The sequence below is a fragment of the Drosophila navojoa genome, chromosome 2 (genome assembly GCF_054131105.1).
Source record: "Drosophila navojoa isolate 15081-1374.11 chromosome 2, UAZ_NAV_1.0, whole genome shotgun sequence".
Taxonomy (NCBI): domain Eukaryota; kingdom Metazoa; phylum Arthropoda; class Insecta; order Diptera; family Drosophilidae; genus Drosophila; species Drosophila navojoa.
This window is the reverse complement of record NC_142890.1, coordinates 20,123,263-20,141,698: the sequence shown is the minus strand read 5'-3', so window position 1 is coordinate 20,141,698 and position 18,436 is coordinate 20,123,263. Positions and strand designations below refer to the sequence as shown.

Here is an 18,436-nt window from a genome sequence, read left to right as displayed (position 1 = left end):
GTTTTGGAGTGTGCAGCATCGAGGAACTGAATTGCTCCATGCTCCAGGACATGCAATTGCCAGCGCTCAGGTTTTGGGGCACAAAATGAAATCCATCAATTATAGAAAATCATAGTCAACGTTGTGCCAGCCTGACGGCTTAGTAGTCCATATGGAAGAGCTTTGTGGGTGAGCTTGTGTCAAGTAGTTGCCAATCAATTTTTGGCATTGTTACGGCCACTGCCTACTTATGCCCCCGCCCACCGCCCAGCGCCCAGCGCACCCCGACCCGCACAGGCGACCCACTGACCGACCGACCGAGCGAGCCATCATCAACGGTTTTGTGGCAAACAGGCACGTCGATTTCAATTGAATGTGGTGCAGCCAACTACCGGTCTGGCCACTGCTCTGGCCATTGTCCAGTTCGTCCACTGTAGCCAGTGTCTGCGTTGTCCCAGTCGCAGATGCAGTGTGTGACACTCGGCACACTGTGGCAAACACAATCACAGGATGCGCCCACCTCGCCTCACTGCCAGTTGACACTTTGGGCTCTGCCACAGCCACTGCCACAGCCACTGCCACAGCCAGTGCCACTGCCACCCTCCACGCTTTTCTGCACTCAAGTAAATGACGTGTTGTCCATGTGTTTGCCATTTGCATTGTTGTTGCTATTCAGATGGCCTATGGCAGGAATGACTCTCGTCAGCTCAGCTGAACGAGTCGCCCGAGTGCCGCATAGTTTTATATGCATCGCCTCACTCACTCTATTGCGACATCTGGCCCGTTGACATCGCTCTGTGTGACCTTAGTCCACATCATATATGCGCAGAGCAACTCTGGCAAAAGTCACCTGCTTAAATGTTGCTCAGCCGAGAGCCGTAGGAAATTCGAGCTTTTCCACTATCCAAATGCCATTAATAATTAATAATAATTTGGCATTATTGGCATGGCAAGGCATGGCATCGCCTGGCTTTTCGTGCCTGCTGTTTAGGAGCTGTCAAAAAATAAATAACCAAATATATCAGAGCCAATTTGTAAAACAGTTCAGATTATTTATTATTGCGACAAAATTATAAAAAGTCTTAGTTGTATATATCTGTATATATATTTTGCCATAAACCGTATCATCGCTAGAGGATCGATCATGTCGAAGCGCATGCTGGCCCGCACAGCTGAGAGGCTGCGCAAGCTGTGCAGGAGGGCGGTGAAGCCGTTGACCAATCAATGGAACGTTTCGATGAGCTCCAAGTCCGCCATTGTGGCGATGTCAAAGTTTGAGCCGGACACGCCGCTGCCCTATAAGCTGCTCAGCGAGCGGGTGGACTGCGTCATAAATCGGCTCAAGCGCCCGCTGACGCTGTCGGAGAAGGTGCTCTACTCGCACCTGGACAGTGCCGGCGATCAGGATATCAAGCGCGGCGAGTCCTATCTGCTGCTTCGTCCGGATCGTGTGGCCATGCAGGATGCCACCGCCCAAATGGCACTGCTGCAGTTCATTTCGTCCGGCCTGAGCAAGGTGGCCGTGCCCTCGACGGTGCACTGCGACCACTTGATCGAGGCGCAGGTGTGCGGCGAGCAGGACCTGAAGCGCGCCAAGGACCTGAACAAGGAGGTGTATGACTTCCTGGCCTCCACCAGCGCCAAGTACGGCCTGGGCTTCTGGAAGCCCGGCAGCGGCATCATTCACCAAATCATACTCGAGAACTACGCCTTCCCGGGCCTGCTCATGATCGGCACCGACTCCCACACGCCCAACGGCGGCGGCCTGGGCGGACTGTGCATTGGCGTGGGCGGTGCGGACGCCGTCGATGTTATGGCGGGCATGCCCTGGGAGCTGAAGTGTCCCAATGTGATCGGCGTCGAGCTGACCGGCAAAATCAACGGGTGGACCTCGGCGAAGGACGTCATCCTCAAGGTGGCCGACATCCTGACCGTCAAGGGCGGCACTGGCGCCATCATTGAGTACCACGGCCCAGGCGTCGATTCCATCTCCTGCACCGGGCAGGCGACCATCTGCAACATGGGAGCTGAGATCGGGGCAACTACTTCGCTCTTTCCCCTAAATGAGCGCATGATCGCCTATTTGTGCGCCACGGGGCGGGGCAACATCGCTGAGGAGGCCACCAAGTACAAGGAGAAGCTCTTGACGCCAGACAAGGACTGCAAGTACGACAAGCTAATCAAGATCAATCTGGACGAGCTGGAGCCGCTGGTGAACGGGCCGTACACGCCTGACTTGGCGCACCCGATAAGCAAGCTGGGCGAGAACTCCAAGAAGAACGGCTATCCCATGGAGATCAAAGTGGGCCTGATTGGATCGTGCACGAACTCGTCGTACGAGGACATGGGTCGCTGTGTCAGCATCGCAAAGGACGCCCTCAGTCATGGCCTCACGTCCAAGGTACCCTTCAATGTCACGCCCGGATCTGAGCAAATCCGAGCGACCATTGACCGGGACGGCATGATCGAAACATTCAACAAATTCGGCGCCACGGTGCTGGCCAATGCCTGCGGCCCTTGCATCGGCCAGTGGGACCGCAAGGATGTGAAGAAGGGGGAGAAGAACACCATCGTCACCTCGTACAATCGCAACTTCACGGGACGCAACGATGCCAATCCGGCGACGCACTGCTTTGTGACCAGCCCAGAGATGGTGACAGCGCTATCCATTGCTGGGCGGCTGGACTTCAATCCACTGAAGGACGAGCTGAAGGACTCCAAGGGAAAGGGCTTCAAGCTGAAGGCACCTCAGGGCGAGGAGCTGCCCTCGAAGGGCTTCGATCCCGGCCAAGACACCTACGCCGCCCCGCCGCCTGACGGCAGCAAGGTGAAGGTGGCCGTAGATCCCAAGTCGAAGCGCCTGCAGATCCTGGAGCCCTTCGCGAAGTGGGACGGAAAGGACTACATCGATCTGACCGTGCTCATCAAGGTCAAGGGCAAGTGCACCACGGATCACATTTCCGCTGCCGGGCCCTGGCTCAAGTATCGCGGTCACTTGGACAACATCTCCAACAACATGTTCATTGGGGCCGTCAATGCCGAGAACAACGAGATGAACAAGATCAAGAACCAGCGCACCAACGAATTCGGCGGCGTGCCAGATGTGGCCCGCGACTACAAGGCCAACAAGGTCAAGTGGGTGGCCGTGGGCGAGGACAACTATGGCGAGGGCTCCTCCCGCGAGCATGCCGCCCTCGAGCCACGCCACCTGGGCGGGGTGGCCATCATAGTGAAGTCGTTTGCCCGCATCCACGAGACGAACCTGAAGAAGCAGGGCCTGCTGGCGCTCACCTTCGCCAATCCCAGCGACTACGACAAGATCCAGCCCACCAGCAAAATATCGCTGCTCAATCTGAAGGACATGGCTCCCGGCAAGCCCATCGAGTGCGAGATCAAGAACGGCGGCAGCGGCGACAAGATCCAGCTCAACCACACCTTCAACGCCGAGCAAATTGAGTGGTTCAAGGCTGGCAGCGCCCTAAACCGCATGAAAGAGAAAATGAAGTAGATAACATTGGAGTACAAAGATTTAAGTATCTGTTTGTGTGTTTTAAAGCCAAAGCAATAAATTGGACCGTAATCGTGCATTTAATAATGTAACAAAGTAAATGAATAAATAATTTAAGAAGCAAATTGCTCTTTGTTGTCGTTATTCTGAATTCCGAATATCCATTTTAAGCTCAAGAGTTGAGTTTATTTTACAGCTAATTAAAGAGCTGCATTGCAGAGAAAAAATAATATTCAAACATATTAAGCTCATTCCGGCTGCAGCACTCCGTCCGGAATAACATCCTGGGCCAGGATTCCTGGCAAATAGACAATAAGCAACGCTTATCAGTAACGCAGCCAACCAGAACTGTAAAACTCGCATGCATAGAGAGAGAGAAAGAGAGAGAGAGAGAGAGAGAGAGAGAGAGAGAGGAAGAGAGAGAGAGGGAGAGAGAGTGGGGGTATAGAAGTTGTGCAGGAAATTTGCATTTGCGACACTGTACATGAGATGGGATAGAAAATTATTTGCTGCTTTTAATTAGTGCCAAAAAGTCATTCAGGAAATCCAGAGAGCCAACAAAAGGCCATGGCCAGAGAGCAGCAGCACCACACCACACCACACCCTGCACCACAGCACAGCACAGCACTAGCCAGCTTGTCCATAGCTATATGCAACGAGATATCTATGTACATATGCACATGTATGTGTATTTGTATCAACCAAAATGTTGCTGCTGCTGCTGCTTTTTTATTGGAATATTTGCACAAAGCCAAACGCCCAATGCCCGACATTCGACTCATGGTGGTCGTGGCCTCTGCTAAATCATTGCAATTTGCGCCGTCTATGCCGAAAATATTCAATTATTAACTCATGATTGGCTGCTGGGCACATACAGACATCGGTAACCAACGGCGATGAATGCGAGTCGAACTGCGAAAGGAGTTAATGGAAAATTATTAAAAATATAAAATTACTAAATTTTAAAATTTTTATCTTTTAAATTTATTAAAATATTAAATTATTAAATTTATAAATTATTTAATCAATAAATTAATAAATTATTTAATCATTAAACTAATAAATTATTAAATTATTAACTTATTAAATAATTTATTTATTAACATTTCAAATTATGAAATTATTAAATAAATAAAATATAAAATTATTAAATTATAAAATTATAGAATTTTCAAATTATTAAATTATTGAATTATAAAATTATAAAATTATTATTTCCTTAATTTATTACATTTTTAAATTATTAAATTTTTATATTATTAAATTTAGTTATTTATTATTAATTTATTTATTTACCTGTCTCCATTTGCATAAACTAAAAAATATATTTATGTATTTTATTTTATGGAACAGTACAGAAAATTCTGGGGTAATATAATGGCAGCTATTAAACACAGAAAATATCAATTGAAAACTTAAAAATAAATATTAATAACGTTAAGGATTTTTCCTTACAAAATATGTATTCCCATATATTAAATAATATTAAAACATAAATAGTCAGAAGGATCCAGTCCAGATATCTCAGTCATTCATTATTTATTTAATATAATTGTAAGTTTGTAGCTCAACATGTTTTTTATTGCCAAGAATCGATCAAGTTCAATTCTCTAGCAGATAATTCAGTCACGCGCATTTCGGATATCTGAACCATCTTGTTAAGCTGCTAGCCGCTCTGTATTGCTGTCAAACCTATCAAGCAGAGTTTTTCGCAAATTGCTTTCGCTTCAGTCACAGACGAGACTCACACAAATGTCGCACATGAATTTCAATTTGACTAACCCATATTTACGAATATTTCTCAGCTGAAGCCAGATGAATTTTGAGCGAAAATTGTAAATTCTTCATTGCACTAAACGAATTTCTTGCCAATGCTGCTCCGTTTATGGATCTGGGAATGCAATGAGTGCACATGTTTGTTTAGCATTGATTTTTAGAATCCAATCAGCTGAGCTCTTTTGAAAATTGAACATGCTTGTTATTGTTGCATTGTGCTACAATTTCAATTGCTTTTCAATTGAATATCTGTTCAGAATGCCAAAAAGTTGAATTGGAATTTCCTCAGAATATTCTCAAAGTACATATGGAATCTGTTTTGCTAAGCTCATTTTCTGATTAACTTATGATATACGGCGGCTGTTAGTGAGACCACAATGCATTTCCCACTCACTAAGCAATACAGTTCTCTAACTCACAAAAGATTTTCTGATCAACAGACACTCGATCAGGATAAACTCTTTTATGCAAATATTTGTACATGAATTCGCCGCGAGTCCTGCGTGTGAAGCAGCTGTTATATAAGGGCCATGTCATCGAGTATCAACAATAATATCGCTAAGCTGACAAGCAACGCAAATTACACATTTGGCTCCACCGATAAGCGTAAATCACGCAAATGACAAGTGGCAATAACATCGACCCACCATAAAATGAAATCCGTACACAAGTATAAAAAAAAAGAAATGAAACGAAATCAGAACAGCAAAAAAAAATAAGAAAAGCAAAAATCCAAACTCTCAACACTTGGCCAACGCACATAAATTGCATTTTGGCCGCTGGCGAGGTAAACAGCCGCAAATGCCACAAAATGAGAGAAGAATCTCGTTGGGGGGTGAGAGAAAATCAGCCAAAACTCAACAATAATCGAAAAATTTCATCCACACTCCCATAAACACTTTGTGTGGTTGTGTGAATGTGTGTGCGTTTGTGTGTCTGTGTGTGGGTAAATCAAAGAAACAAATAAAATGGGCAAATACAAGCAGAAAATCCATAGCAGCAGCTGGGAGGCTTGGGGTGAAATGAGAGAACGTTTTGAACAGCTCGAATTAAGTTAAGCACTTTTATTTATTATTAAAAAAGTTTCAAGCTGCACGCTGTGTTGGCTGGGGTGGAGAAATCAGCCAAATCTGCGCATAATGCTAAGAAAATCCCAAATTTATCGTATCACTTAGATGGAGTGTCATATGGGGGAGATGGAGTGCCATACAGAGCCCCTCGCCCAACATCGAAAGGGGTTAAAATGCGCATTATGAACCCATCGCATCTGTGCGACTCTCTCTCTCTCTCTGTGTCTGTGACTGTATGAATGTATGTGTGTGTGCATGTGTGTATATGTGTTTGTATGCATTCATAATATAACTGTTGATTATTGCGCCAACACGCACTCAGTGTAAGTGAAGCAGCAGCAGCAACGGCAACGGCATCATCCAAAGAGTTTGTCTGCTCGGCACACAGCGCGTATGCGCAATATTATTAGATATTGAAAGCAGCCATCGATGGCAGGCAGCGCTGCCGACGTCCGCCGCCAAGAGCAATTGAAGCCAGCAGCAGCAGCAATACCAACATATGAATTTTTTCTCTCAAGAGCATCTCTGTCACAGCTTCAGCACCCAGCACAAACACGAATGCTTGAAGAGAGTATGCGTTGGGCAGGCAATACCCAGTAGAGCTATACAGAGTCTATTAGAATACTATGCTCTAGAGGAAGTTGCTTTCCGCGAGTCGAGTAACGAATTTAGTCTTGAAATACCATATCTTCTGCATTTCAAGATTACAGGGCACAAGGAGCATATGAAGCCTAGGCTTAGCTTGTCAGCAAAGTTGGATGCAGGCCCCAAGTGCTGTGGCACTGAATAGAAGCGATGAGTGATGAATTCTGGCGTATTATTTATTAATGTAATGCCCCTAAATTTCGTAGAAGCTACTCAAATTTCGCCACAGTCGAGAAATCAGAAATATATAAGTACAGAAATATCTAGGTAAAATCAAACTAATTTAGCAAAGAAGAAATTAGTTTACTTTGGAACAGACAACAGCAATATTTGATTCTAGACAGCTTTCCAGACTCTGAAAGACTTTTTCCTTTTGACATTTTAAAGTTTGGCATGTAAACTGAAGATGTATAGTTAGATAAATTGTGAGACTCGTCATGATATCTCATGCAGTCCATCTGCAACAGCAGCAGCAGAAGCAGCACTCCCTCTTATTGCCCTGCTGCAGCTTAGCATCTCATGTCTCCTGTTGCCCGCTGCCTCTGTGTCTTTTGCGAGCATTCACTTATCGTCCGGCCAATTTCAAAATCAAATCTCGCAAATTCACAGCCAACACGATGAAAAAAATGGAAAAGAGTTTTACAAAAAAAATCTGAAGAAAAAGACGAAAATGCAACGAAATTGCCAGAGCCAACCGAAAATCTAATAAAAGAATAGCTCAAAATCGGTGTGTAAAAATCAAATAAAAGCTGCAACTGCAATGCCAACTGGCTTTTTCTTCTGAAAAGTTAGTTTTTCGCTTCGGTTTTCTTCTTTTTGTTTTCGTTTGGTTTTTTTTTTTTTTTTTGTTTGTGCTTGCCTGACGCCAACTTTTGTGCGTTTTTAAATGGCAGAGCCGTTGGCGCAAAAACCATTGGAAACACATGTCCAGCAAACACAGTGTGAGCATTGAGCCAAGGAAGGAGCAGGGCCAGGACTAAGCGATGGCGAGGAGCAGCACAAATGTTTGTGCGCGTTGGTTTGTTGGTTCTTGGTATTTTTGGCCATTACATTAAGTTTGCTATCTCTTAGTCTCTCTCTCTCTGTATGAGTGTGTGTGTGTGTGTTTGTGTGTGGGAATTTGCTCCTTCCCCTCTATTCGACATCCCTTTTTGTTTTTGCCTCTCACTTGCCACATTCATACATATCAGCATTAAGTGGTGGCTCTTACCCGAGTCTTTATGTGTGTGTTTGTGTGTGTGTGAGTGTGTGTGGGCATCTGTATCTTTAACTGTGTTTGCGTTAGTGCTTCTTCTTGCTAGCTGGCAGCTTGCAGAGCCTGGGCAACGGCTGCCTCTAATGGCCAGCGATTCGTAATATTTTTAATATTTGCTCAATAAAATGTCTGACAATTTTTGTCGTTGGCACTTAAACTCATTACATTTATTTGTTTGTTCGCCTCTTTGGCTTGACCAGATAATCCGATTTGTTCTCTGAGCGAAACCAAGCGAAACAAATAAACTCGCTTTGCATACATGAGAAACAAGTCATCAAGATACTCTGTATACAAGTTTTTATCAGTTGAATATGCATATCTAAAAAAAATTCAATTGTTCAAATAATTAAAAAATAAGTCAATAGGAATATTAAAATATATGAAATGTTGACACATTTATTTTAATTTTGTTATTTATTATTTTTAGTTTTCATATATTATTTACCATCAATATTGTAAATAAATAATTGAAGAAACAACTCTATAAATAAAAATATTAATTTTTAAAATATATTAAAAAGAATGTCGTACACATTTTAAATATAATTAAAAATTAATTTTATTCAGAAAAATGCATTATTAAAAAAAATATATATATATTTTTTTAAATTAATTTAACGATTATTGTAATTAAAATATATATTTTAAATTAAACATACAAATTTTTTATTTCAATTATTTATTTTAATGCAAATTATTAAATTTATTTATTGCTTAAAATTCTAAAGCCTTTGAGTGCTTTTCATATGGACCCATTTACATATATATGTAAAACATATAAAACACGGGCTATGCACGGCTTATAACATATTCGCAAATAGCAGTGTGCTCTGGATCTAATATACTCGACTGTGAGTGGTGCGCGGTGTAGCAAAGTAGTTGGGTATAACAATAACGTGAATCCTCGCATTATTCTTCATATGGCATGTGGTAATCCTTTTTGTAGTTGCCGCAAATCCTGTTGCTCTGGCTGTTTGGCTCTGTGGCAAGTCATAAAGTTTAATTTAGTTTTAAGCTTTTGAACTGGAAAATTGCATGACCGAGCTGAGATCTGCGGAGAGCAGGAGCTCACTTACTTTTTAGCACACACACACACACATACACATACATATGCATGTACACGTTGTAGTGTGTGTACTTGAGGCAAACGCGACAACAACAACAACAGCTACAGCAACAGCAATGATGACCACAAATGTCAGTCAGGGCCGTCTCAGAATGACGTTTCATGCGCCATTTGAACGGGACGCGTTGGACAGCAGTCCATGCAATGGAAATTGACAGCGCCTTTGTGCGAGCGCACAGCAATAGCCGCAGAATGCCAGCGGAATGAAGAGTGCGATGGAGTGAGCGAGCGAGCGAGATGGCGGCATAGCTGCTGGCTGCTCTAAAATTAACACACGTTTAATATGCAAGTCGTGCATAAATTTTCGTGCTGCCATTCTGTGCTCAGTGCATGCAGTTTGCTTGTCCGAGAGCTTTATGCTTTTTAATTTACCGTCAGACGTCAGCCCAACAAGGACGACAAGGACCACGACATTGCGGGCGACATGTCAGCGCCACAGAAGCGCCCGCGTAGTCGCAGTCAGCTCCACAGTCTGAGGCAATCATGGACATTGGCTGCCCAGCTCTATCTCTCTCTCTCTTTCGCTCTCTTCTTTATTTTTCAACAGATTTTTTCTGCCTTGGCTGCCTTTCCTTCCTGCCCCTGCAGTCTGTGTCTGCGGTTTTGTTGTTGCTGGCATACGTGCGATAGCTGGCGGCGGCTCGTTATCGTCATTATCATGGCCAGCATTAATGTTGATGCGCTTTAATTGGCAATTCAGTTGATGCAAGTCGCCGACCCGGGCACAAGTCAAAGCATCCAGCTACAGCACCACCACCAGCTCCACATCCTGCACGGCCAATAGCCTGACAAGTGCACGCTCCCATAGCCAACGAGCGTAAATTTTATAATTTCATTATAAATGCCCGTTACGCCCAACAGGCAATCAGTGCATGCATTTATTATAGCTGGCAACGCTGCAGCTGCCGTCATTTCTTAAATGCGGCTCAAAGTCTAAGCCAGCCCAAGTGTCGTCCCTCACCTAACGAATCAATCGACACTCACAAGTGGAACAGGAAACATAATATGTTAAGTGGGAAGGGTCAAAAGAGCAGGAATCGGGCTAAAAGAGGAGCTGGGGACTATGGCTCTCAAATAACTCAGCCAGTTTTATATTTAGCATTCGACCGAAAATAGTTAAAAGGTTAGTCAACAGCTCTTTCCTACTTTATATATGCTCATTCACAGAAACGAAATGAGTATATTGGTTTTGTATTGTATTTGTGTTTCAAATAGGAAATACTATAGTTTGGAGAGCTCTATACTTATATAATAATCGAAATGAAACATGCAATGCTTAACAATATTACAATTAAAATTCTTTGTCAAATTTATTGAATATTACATTTATTTATATATTTACTTTTATTTCCCATTATAGTTGGAACTTAATTTAATATTAATAATATATTGTTTATAATTATATTAAAAATGTCTTATGGTATATCAACTTCTTTATCATAGTAACTTATGCAATGACAAACAGTTTTCTTATACATTTGACATTGTTTCCAGCAACATTTCATATAATTCTAATCGATCGAAGGGTGTATAATAATTATTATTGTAATTATTATTTTATCTTAACCCATTAAAATTTACCCATGTATGTCTGTATATATATATAGTGTATATATTATATATATTTTATATTTTACATGAAAATAAAAATAAGTATAAATATATTAAAGAGCCGTAGAAAGATACCAGTCTCAATATTAGCCCTCTACAATGCTCAGGCAATCGCCCAGTCTTTCACTCACTCTGTCAATTCCTCATTATTTATTCTGTTATTTTGTGATTTATTTGCATGGCTTAATTGCAAAACTCTTTGACTTTAAAAATTTCAATTTCTATTGTACCCTGATGAGATTGACATTTGCAATTCTTTTTTCGATACGCATCACTTGTCGGCCCAAAAATAGATGCTAATTTAAATGGGAGCCGTTATTATGTGGCCCTATTTGTGAACGTCGGCTGGCGATGCCCGCAAATATTGTTATTGGCATTGTTATGGCTGAAAGCTATCAGCCCCAAGCAGAACACGTGCCCGCTGATTGATTTCGAAATAGAATGTCAATAAAAAACAAAAACAAACAGCTGAATTTAAATGTGGACGAGGGCAAAAATAAGAATTTAAATAAGCAGCCAAGCATCAAATTAAACAGAATCACGGACCCATTGAAATATGCACACATGCTCAATGCTGCGAGGTGCAAAAAACCGAAATGAAGGAAATGAAATGCCAAACAGACAAAGTTTCCGTTTCCTCATACCTAGCGCCATTGGTGTGTGTGTGTGTGTGTGTGTGTGTGTGCATTGACATTGAAAAACAGTTGGGTAAAGGAGGAAAAAAATACATATATATGTATATACATATACGTATATGAAAATATACATTATGCGGGCTAAAAGTTAGCTATGCACAAAACTTTTCTGATGCTGGGCTCGGAAAGTGAAAAGTAAATTTACGCAAAAGTGTCTAAAATGCACAGTGGAAAATGTTGAGTTATTCCTGGGGGCGACTCTTGCTGGGCGGGAGGGGCCAACTGGCAAAAGAATACGAAATGACAAAAAATGCGAAATGAAACGGAAGTTCAAGCTGATTTGTTTGCAAGCAAAGTCAGTGAGCGTCAGCGGCAGCGGCAGCGGCAGCCATTTTGGAGCGGAAGCGGAAGCTGCGCTTCAATCGTGCGCCTGATGAAGTTAGCAGCAGCAACAACATTCACAGCCACACACACACTCACACATGTCACACGGCGAGCTTATGAGTGAGCACAAATAAATTTAGCATAACAATACTTGGCAATTTGTACATGAGAAGGCGTCGCATATTCCGCTTACGATTTCAGTATAATGGCCATAAATTTGGCCAACTTTTCAAAATATGTGCGGCCGGAGGAGAGCAGGCGTTGATTTCCCCCATCGCATTTGAAACGTTTGCCGCAAATCTTAAGCGCATTTCATATTCATTGTGTTGATTCATGGCCAGACACTGCGGTCCTTAATGGCGCAGTAACGTAATTAAAAAAGGCATTGCGGCGACAATACTTTTTATTTTGGTTTTCGCTGATATATCACACAGACACACGCACACACACACACACATACTTTAAAATGACATTTGCAGCTGCACTGTGACAATACCCTCGAGCTGGACTCCCTGCCTGCAGCAGTAGCGTGCGAATTGATTGCGATTGTTGAGTTGATTGGCAGGCGAAATATGCGCAAGCTTGCGCACATATACTCACACACACACACATTTACATACAGATACATGTATGTGTGTGTGTGTGGCATCCCTGCATGCGACACTCACAAACAAAACCGGCGCTTTGTGGTTTCCATTGTTATCCATTTTTTTTTTCGTCTGTCTGCAGCTGCTGCTGCCGTTGTTAAATTTTTTCAGCCATTTATTTTAGCTTGTCGTTGAAATTAAGTTCATTCCATCTCTCTCCCCATGTTCTTTTTATTTATTTTTCTACTTGTTGAATTTATCTACTATTTTCTTTTTCCAGAGTAGCTCTTACCACGCACCAATTACAACGTTATATGATAAGTTTACGTTCGCGCTAAATTTGCCTGTGATGTGAAAAAAAAAGAGAATTAAGTTTCCCTATACAAAAATATTTAATGTAGCTAGCGTAAAAAACTTTATTTGCAATTATTTCGAAACACTTGCGGAAATCACTTCAGGTGAATTTGGCTTAAACGTATATAATATATTTACTTTGGATCAGAAACGTGTTATATGTATATACAGTAGCATACAAATTTTAATAAAAAGTGTATTTAAATTTATGTGTATATCATATTTGCTTAAATAAATTTACGATTAATTCCCTGTGCAAAAACTCAGAGAAGAAGAGTTCTATGTCACTTTTTAATCCCTATACTTGCTCACAAAGTATAAAGCGAGTTTATTGATTTCTTTACTACACCATTTACGCATTATATCTACTCTCTCGTTAGAGTTTTGGCTTATGGTATTTAGTTCAACGTATCAAATCCACATTGTTTAATCTTACCTATTCCATGTTTTTTTTTTTTACATTATTTTTTTTGTTACATTATGAATGAAAATTCCCGATTCTTTTGCGCTTGTCTCCAATTTTTTTTCTGTTTGTTTGTTTTTATACCCTGAACCCATTGAAAATGGGAAATCAGGGTATAATGGTTTTGTTAAAAGTATGTAACAGGCAGAAGGAGGCGTGGCAGACCCCACAAAGTATATATATTCTTGATCAGGGCGACAAGCTGAGTCGATTTAGCCCTGTCCGTCTGTCTGTCTGTCCGTCCGTCCGTCCGTCCGTCCGTCCGTCCGTCCGTCCGTCCGTCCGTCCGTCCGTCCGTCCGTCCGTCCGTCCGTCCGTCCGTCCGTCCGTCCGTCCGTCCGTCCGTATGTATGAACGCGTCGATTTCAGAAGATATAAGAGCTAGAGACTTCAACTTTTTTTTAAAATGTCCGTATATATCACGCGCATATCGAGTTTATCACTAAAAAACGATAACTCATTCCGATACTTTTTTATCGATAAAAAACCTTATCGAAGATCACTTAAATAATTATATCTCCTACATCTTCCAAGCTAGAGTCTCCAAATTTAAAATGTATATAAAGATGTATTTTATACAATTTCGGTTTTTGTTAAAATTTACCCCCCACCCCTAAATCCACCCCCTTACCCTCATCTTTGTAAAAGTCGTATATCAAATACTAGAGACTTGTGCTTCGGTATACACATACATTTTAACATCATGATTACGTTCTGAAAGTTTCATTATGATCGTACGTCTAGAAATTAAATTATTCAACAAATAAGTTATCATTATATTGCCAACATTGCAATGCAACCCAAGCGCAATCGCCTGTATATGCGAGTGTGTGTGTGTGCGTGTGTGTTTTCTAATTATTATTGAAATATCGGTTGCTTGTAGGGTTCAGGGGATCTCGTAGTCGAGCAGTCTCGACTAAAGCTTTCTTTCTTGTTTTTTTTTACAAGTAATAAATTTAATAAATATTATTTTATTGCAGAATACCCAGAGGCTGCAATCGCATACAGAATATTGTCAGTACCAATTAACTGTGGCCAATCGGCAAATGACATATTAAGTTATTGCAATAACAAACCGCTCAAAAAACAACCAAATCAAATTATTACTCGGCCTTATAGCCAGGGCTTAAAGCTGTGGCATATGCTTATGTAAGCGTGAACAGATATAAGCCAGAGCGACGCGTCGTTGCCCCCCACTGATTTTTTGTATCCAATTATAGTGCGAAGGTCAATAATATATTATAATACAATTTACAGTAATAAACAAAAATATTGCAGATTTTTTCTTTCATTGACTAAGATTGACTCCATAAGGCAGCACATATTATTTTTCAAAAATATTTGACTTGATTATAAGAGCTTGGATTTAATATATGAATTCCACTATACCTCTGCTGTTCAGGCCGTCTCGTTGATTTTTTCGGCTGTGTTGGTCATATTTTTGAGCGCACTTAAAAATATTAAAATTAATAATAAATGTGGACAAATGAAGTCCGTTTTAGTGCCCGTTTTTGGTGCTATTATACAAATTTGTTGTGCTGCGTTCATTAGAAGCCAAGTAGCTCCTACCCAAAGCACCTCCAGGGAGCAGTCACGCTCTCCATTCCCCGTAGCTGTTCCGTCGTCATCTCGTTTTTTTCGATCTCTTTTCATTGCTGAGATTTTTATATTGTTCGGTCATTTGTGCATTTAGCGTTTGCTTTTTTCGCATTCTGTCTGGCATTTTAGCTCTCATTCACTTCGTTTTTCTGCCAAATTAAATTTTATTTAACTGTTATGCAGGAAATTGGTTGCGATTTTCATAGGATCTTTCCGTTCCACTGTTTCAGGCGAACACATGGATAGGAATTGCCGCTAATTTATTTTTAAATTATTTAACAATTTTGAACTGGCAGCCGCTGCTGGCGCCAACTCGGCAGGCGGAATATTTGTACGGCTGCCAGAACAATCTAATTAGATCCTGCCACGAGCTGAAGCTGAAGTCGGACAAAGGCAGAGGCAGAGGCAGAGGCAGACGCTGATTCTGATTCTGATGCGGATGCTGACGATGATGCCAATGCCGATTTGCTTTATGCCACTTGCCTTGGCAACAGTTGTCGTTTATGGATGCCAAGAAGAGAATTTTGGCAGGCCAAGCAGCCATCCAGCCCGAGCAAGGGGAGACAAATGGCTAAGCAGGGCACAAGAAGTGGGCGTAGACTCCCCTGAAAATTGGCTTCAACGAAATGCGACTCTTGCCTAATAGTTTTTGCCTCTATGCATAATTGTCCAAAACACATAAATTTAGTTGTTTACGATGATTATGCAGAGCTAAAGCGAAATCTTAATAATTACATTCAATATTTTAAATTAAGAAAATAGAATTAAGTAAATGCAAGCAATATAAAACAGTTGATATAAATATAAATAAAGAAAACAAAGAAGTCTAACTTGCTTTAGAGTGACTTTAACTGAACCCTGAATCGATCGAACTCCACCTTTTACCGTATAAATTAAACAAAAATGAACTAAAGCAATCAACACATAAGCTTTTCATATGGAAAAAGAGAGACTTTTGAGCGTGGCTACTCTCTCATTTTGCCTAATTGTATTTATACTCAAAAGTTATTGATAATAAATTATCAGGCATAAAAAAGGGCCGTCTGAATTATAATAAATGCCGCACAGGTAACAGGTAACAGGTTTAGTGCGCAGCTGAACCTCAAGAGCTAAACATATCAAATATAATATAAAATGCGACTGCTTCGACTGTTGCTGCTGCTCTTGGCCAGCTTGAGTCAGGCGTGGGCCTACTCCTACCTGGTGATAGCCCATACGGCAGCCAAGTCGCACTTCTATGTGGGCCAGGCGTTGGCCAAGGGTCTGGTCGGTGCGGGGCATGAAGTGACGATGGTCTCGCCATTTCCACAAAAGAAGCCTCTAAAGAATTTCGTCGATGTGGCGACGCTAAGCGTAATACCAGCCATGGAAGGTAGCTATCGCCGGATTACGCCTTTGTTATCAATTGTTAGCAACGCGATAATTATGAGCCCGCAAAACGGGCAATTGTGAAATAATTTAATTTGTACTCAATGAGAAATTAATTTTCTGCTTCTCTTTCAGTCAACAAAGCGAGAATATTCGAAATTGCCAAAATACCTATTGTGTTCCGCCTGCCTTTTATGCACGCGATGGGCCTCAATCTAACCCGAACCCTCCTCGCGGAGCCATCAGTGCAGACGCTGCTCGCAGAGAATCGCACCTTCGACGCGGTCCTCTGCGAAATCTTCATGAACGACGCGCACTACGGCTTTGCGGAGCACTTCAAGGCGCCGCTGATAGCATTCAGCTCCTTCGGCGCCTCCTCCTGGAGCAATCCGCTGGTCGGCACGCCATCGCCGCCCTCCTACGTGCCGCACTTTCTGCTCCAGTTCAGCGATCACATGAGCTTCTTCGAGCGTGCTCAAAACCTCATCTTCACGGCCTTTGAGTACATTTACCATACGTTTTTCTATTTGCCTCAGCAGGAGCAGATCTATAAGGAATTCTTTCCCCGCAACAAACAGAGCTTCGATGATATGCGCAGAAACACGGCGCTGGTGCTGCTCAACAACCACATTTCACTCGGATTTCCCCGACCCTATGCGCCCAACATGATCGAGGTGGGCGGCATGCACATCAATCGAAAGCAACAGCCCCTGCCCCAGGACATTGAGGACTTCATAAAGGGCGCCAAGCATGGCGTCATCTACTTCTCGATGGGCTCAAATCTGAAGAGCAAAGACCTGCCCCAGGAAAAACGTCAGGCAATAATTGAAACCTTTGGCAAGCTGAAGCAGCGCGTACTGTGGAAATTCGAAGAGCCCAATTTGGTTGGAAAACCCGCGAATGTCTTTATCTCCGACTGGTTCCCGCAGCACGACATATTGGCCCACGAGAATGTCATCCTGTTCATCACCCACGGCGGTCTGCTCAGCACCACCGAATCCATTTATCACGGCAAGCCTATTGTGGGCATTCCCATCTTCGGCGATCAGTTTGTCAACATGGCTCGAGCTGAGCAGTTGGGCTACGGCGTTACAGTCGCCTTTGACAAGCTGACAGCTGAGTCGTTCCATCAGGCCATTAACTGGGTACTCACCGATCCACACTACGCCCAGCAGATGCGTGAGATGTCCGCCCGATTCCGAGATCAGCATGAAACGCCACTGGAACGGGCTGTCTACTGGGTGGAGCATGTGACCAGGCAGAAGGGCGCCAAGTATCTAAGAAGCGCTTCACAGAACTTGAACTTCATACAATACCATAATTTGGATGTCTTCGCGATGATAGTGGGTGGCTTGAGCTTTCTTACGTTTGCTGTTATTTATATATTGGCAGCAGTCGTCAGATTCATACGTAGAACACTCCGAGGCAAGTCCAGGAAAGTAAAACAAAATTGAGTTCGAAAAAGAAAAAATAGAGCTGCGGTAAATATTCTTACGATCAGATTTTTCTTAATATATCCATATTAAAATAAAAAGTGGAAAGCAATATATGTATGTATGTATGTATGCATGTATGTATGTATGTATGTACATATGTATGTAAGTACTATTTTAAACTAACAAGAACTGTTCAAGTATTGTAAAGTATTTTTATCCATACAAAATTAAATTACTACATTTATGAGTGTGTCTTCAAACTCTATTATATATATGTATGTATGTATGTATATGTATATGTATGTATATTTACAATACGCCAAACACTTGCGCATGCAAAATGCGTTCGCATTTGAATAGAAGAATCGCGCTCTTATCGAAGAGCAAACGCAAAAACGCCTGAAGCTGAGAGCGAGAGAGCAAAGAGAACTTGTAACTGATTGAGCTTTACCTGTGAACATCTGTATGTGTGTATGTATACACGTGCATTAATGTAAAGCGCACGAAAAAATAAAAGCTATTTCATAACAAAGAATTTCATGTAAGCTTAAACTAAATATTGTTCATATCAATTAAAATGATCAAGCAAATAAAAGTGATTTGTTATTCCAGTCGATTTGTTTGGTCTCTCTCACACACT

At 42.0% G+C, this 18,436-nt stretch overlaps 2 protein-coding genes across 2 annotated transcripts; both read left to right on the top strand.

Annotated features, from left to right (window-relative positions):
* The first annotated feature begins 948 nt into the window (after positions 1 to 948).
* Positions 949 to 3,608, top strand: mAcon2 (Mitochondrial aconitase 2). Its single transcript, XM_018113738.3, has one exon. It carries the CDS (start codon positions 1,124 to 1,126, stop codon positions 3,485 to 3,487), a length of 2,364 nt encoding a protein of 787 aa, XP_017969227.1. The 5' UTR covers positions 949 to 1,123; the 3' UTR covers positions 3,488 to 3,608.
* Positions 3,609 to 16,075: 12,467 nt separating this feature from the next.
* On the top strand, positions 16,076 to 18,391 carry LOC108659913 (UDP-glycosyltransferase UGT5). Its single transcript, XM_018113087.3, has 2 exons — positions 16,076 to 16,364; positions 16,496 to 18,391. The coding sequence occupies exons 1-2, from the start codon at positions 16,127 to 16,129 to the stop codon at positions 17,812 to 17,814; spliced, it is 1,557 nt and encodes a 518-aa protein (XP_017968576.1). The 5' UTR covers positions 16,076 to 16,126; the 3' UTR covers positions 17,815 to 18,391.
* Positions 18,392 to 18,436: the final 45 nt, after the last annotated feature.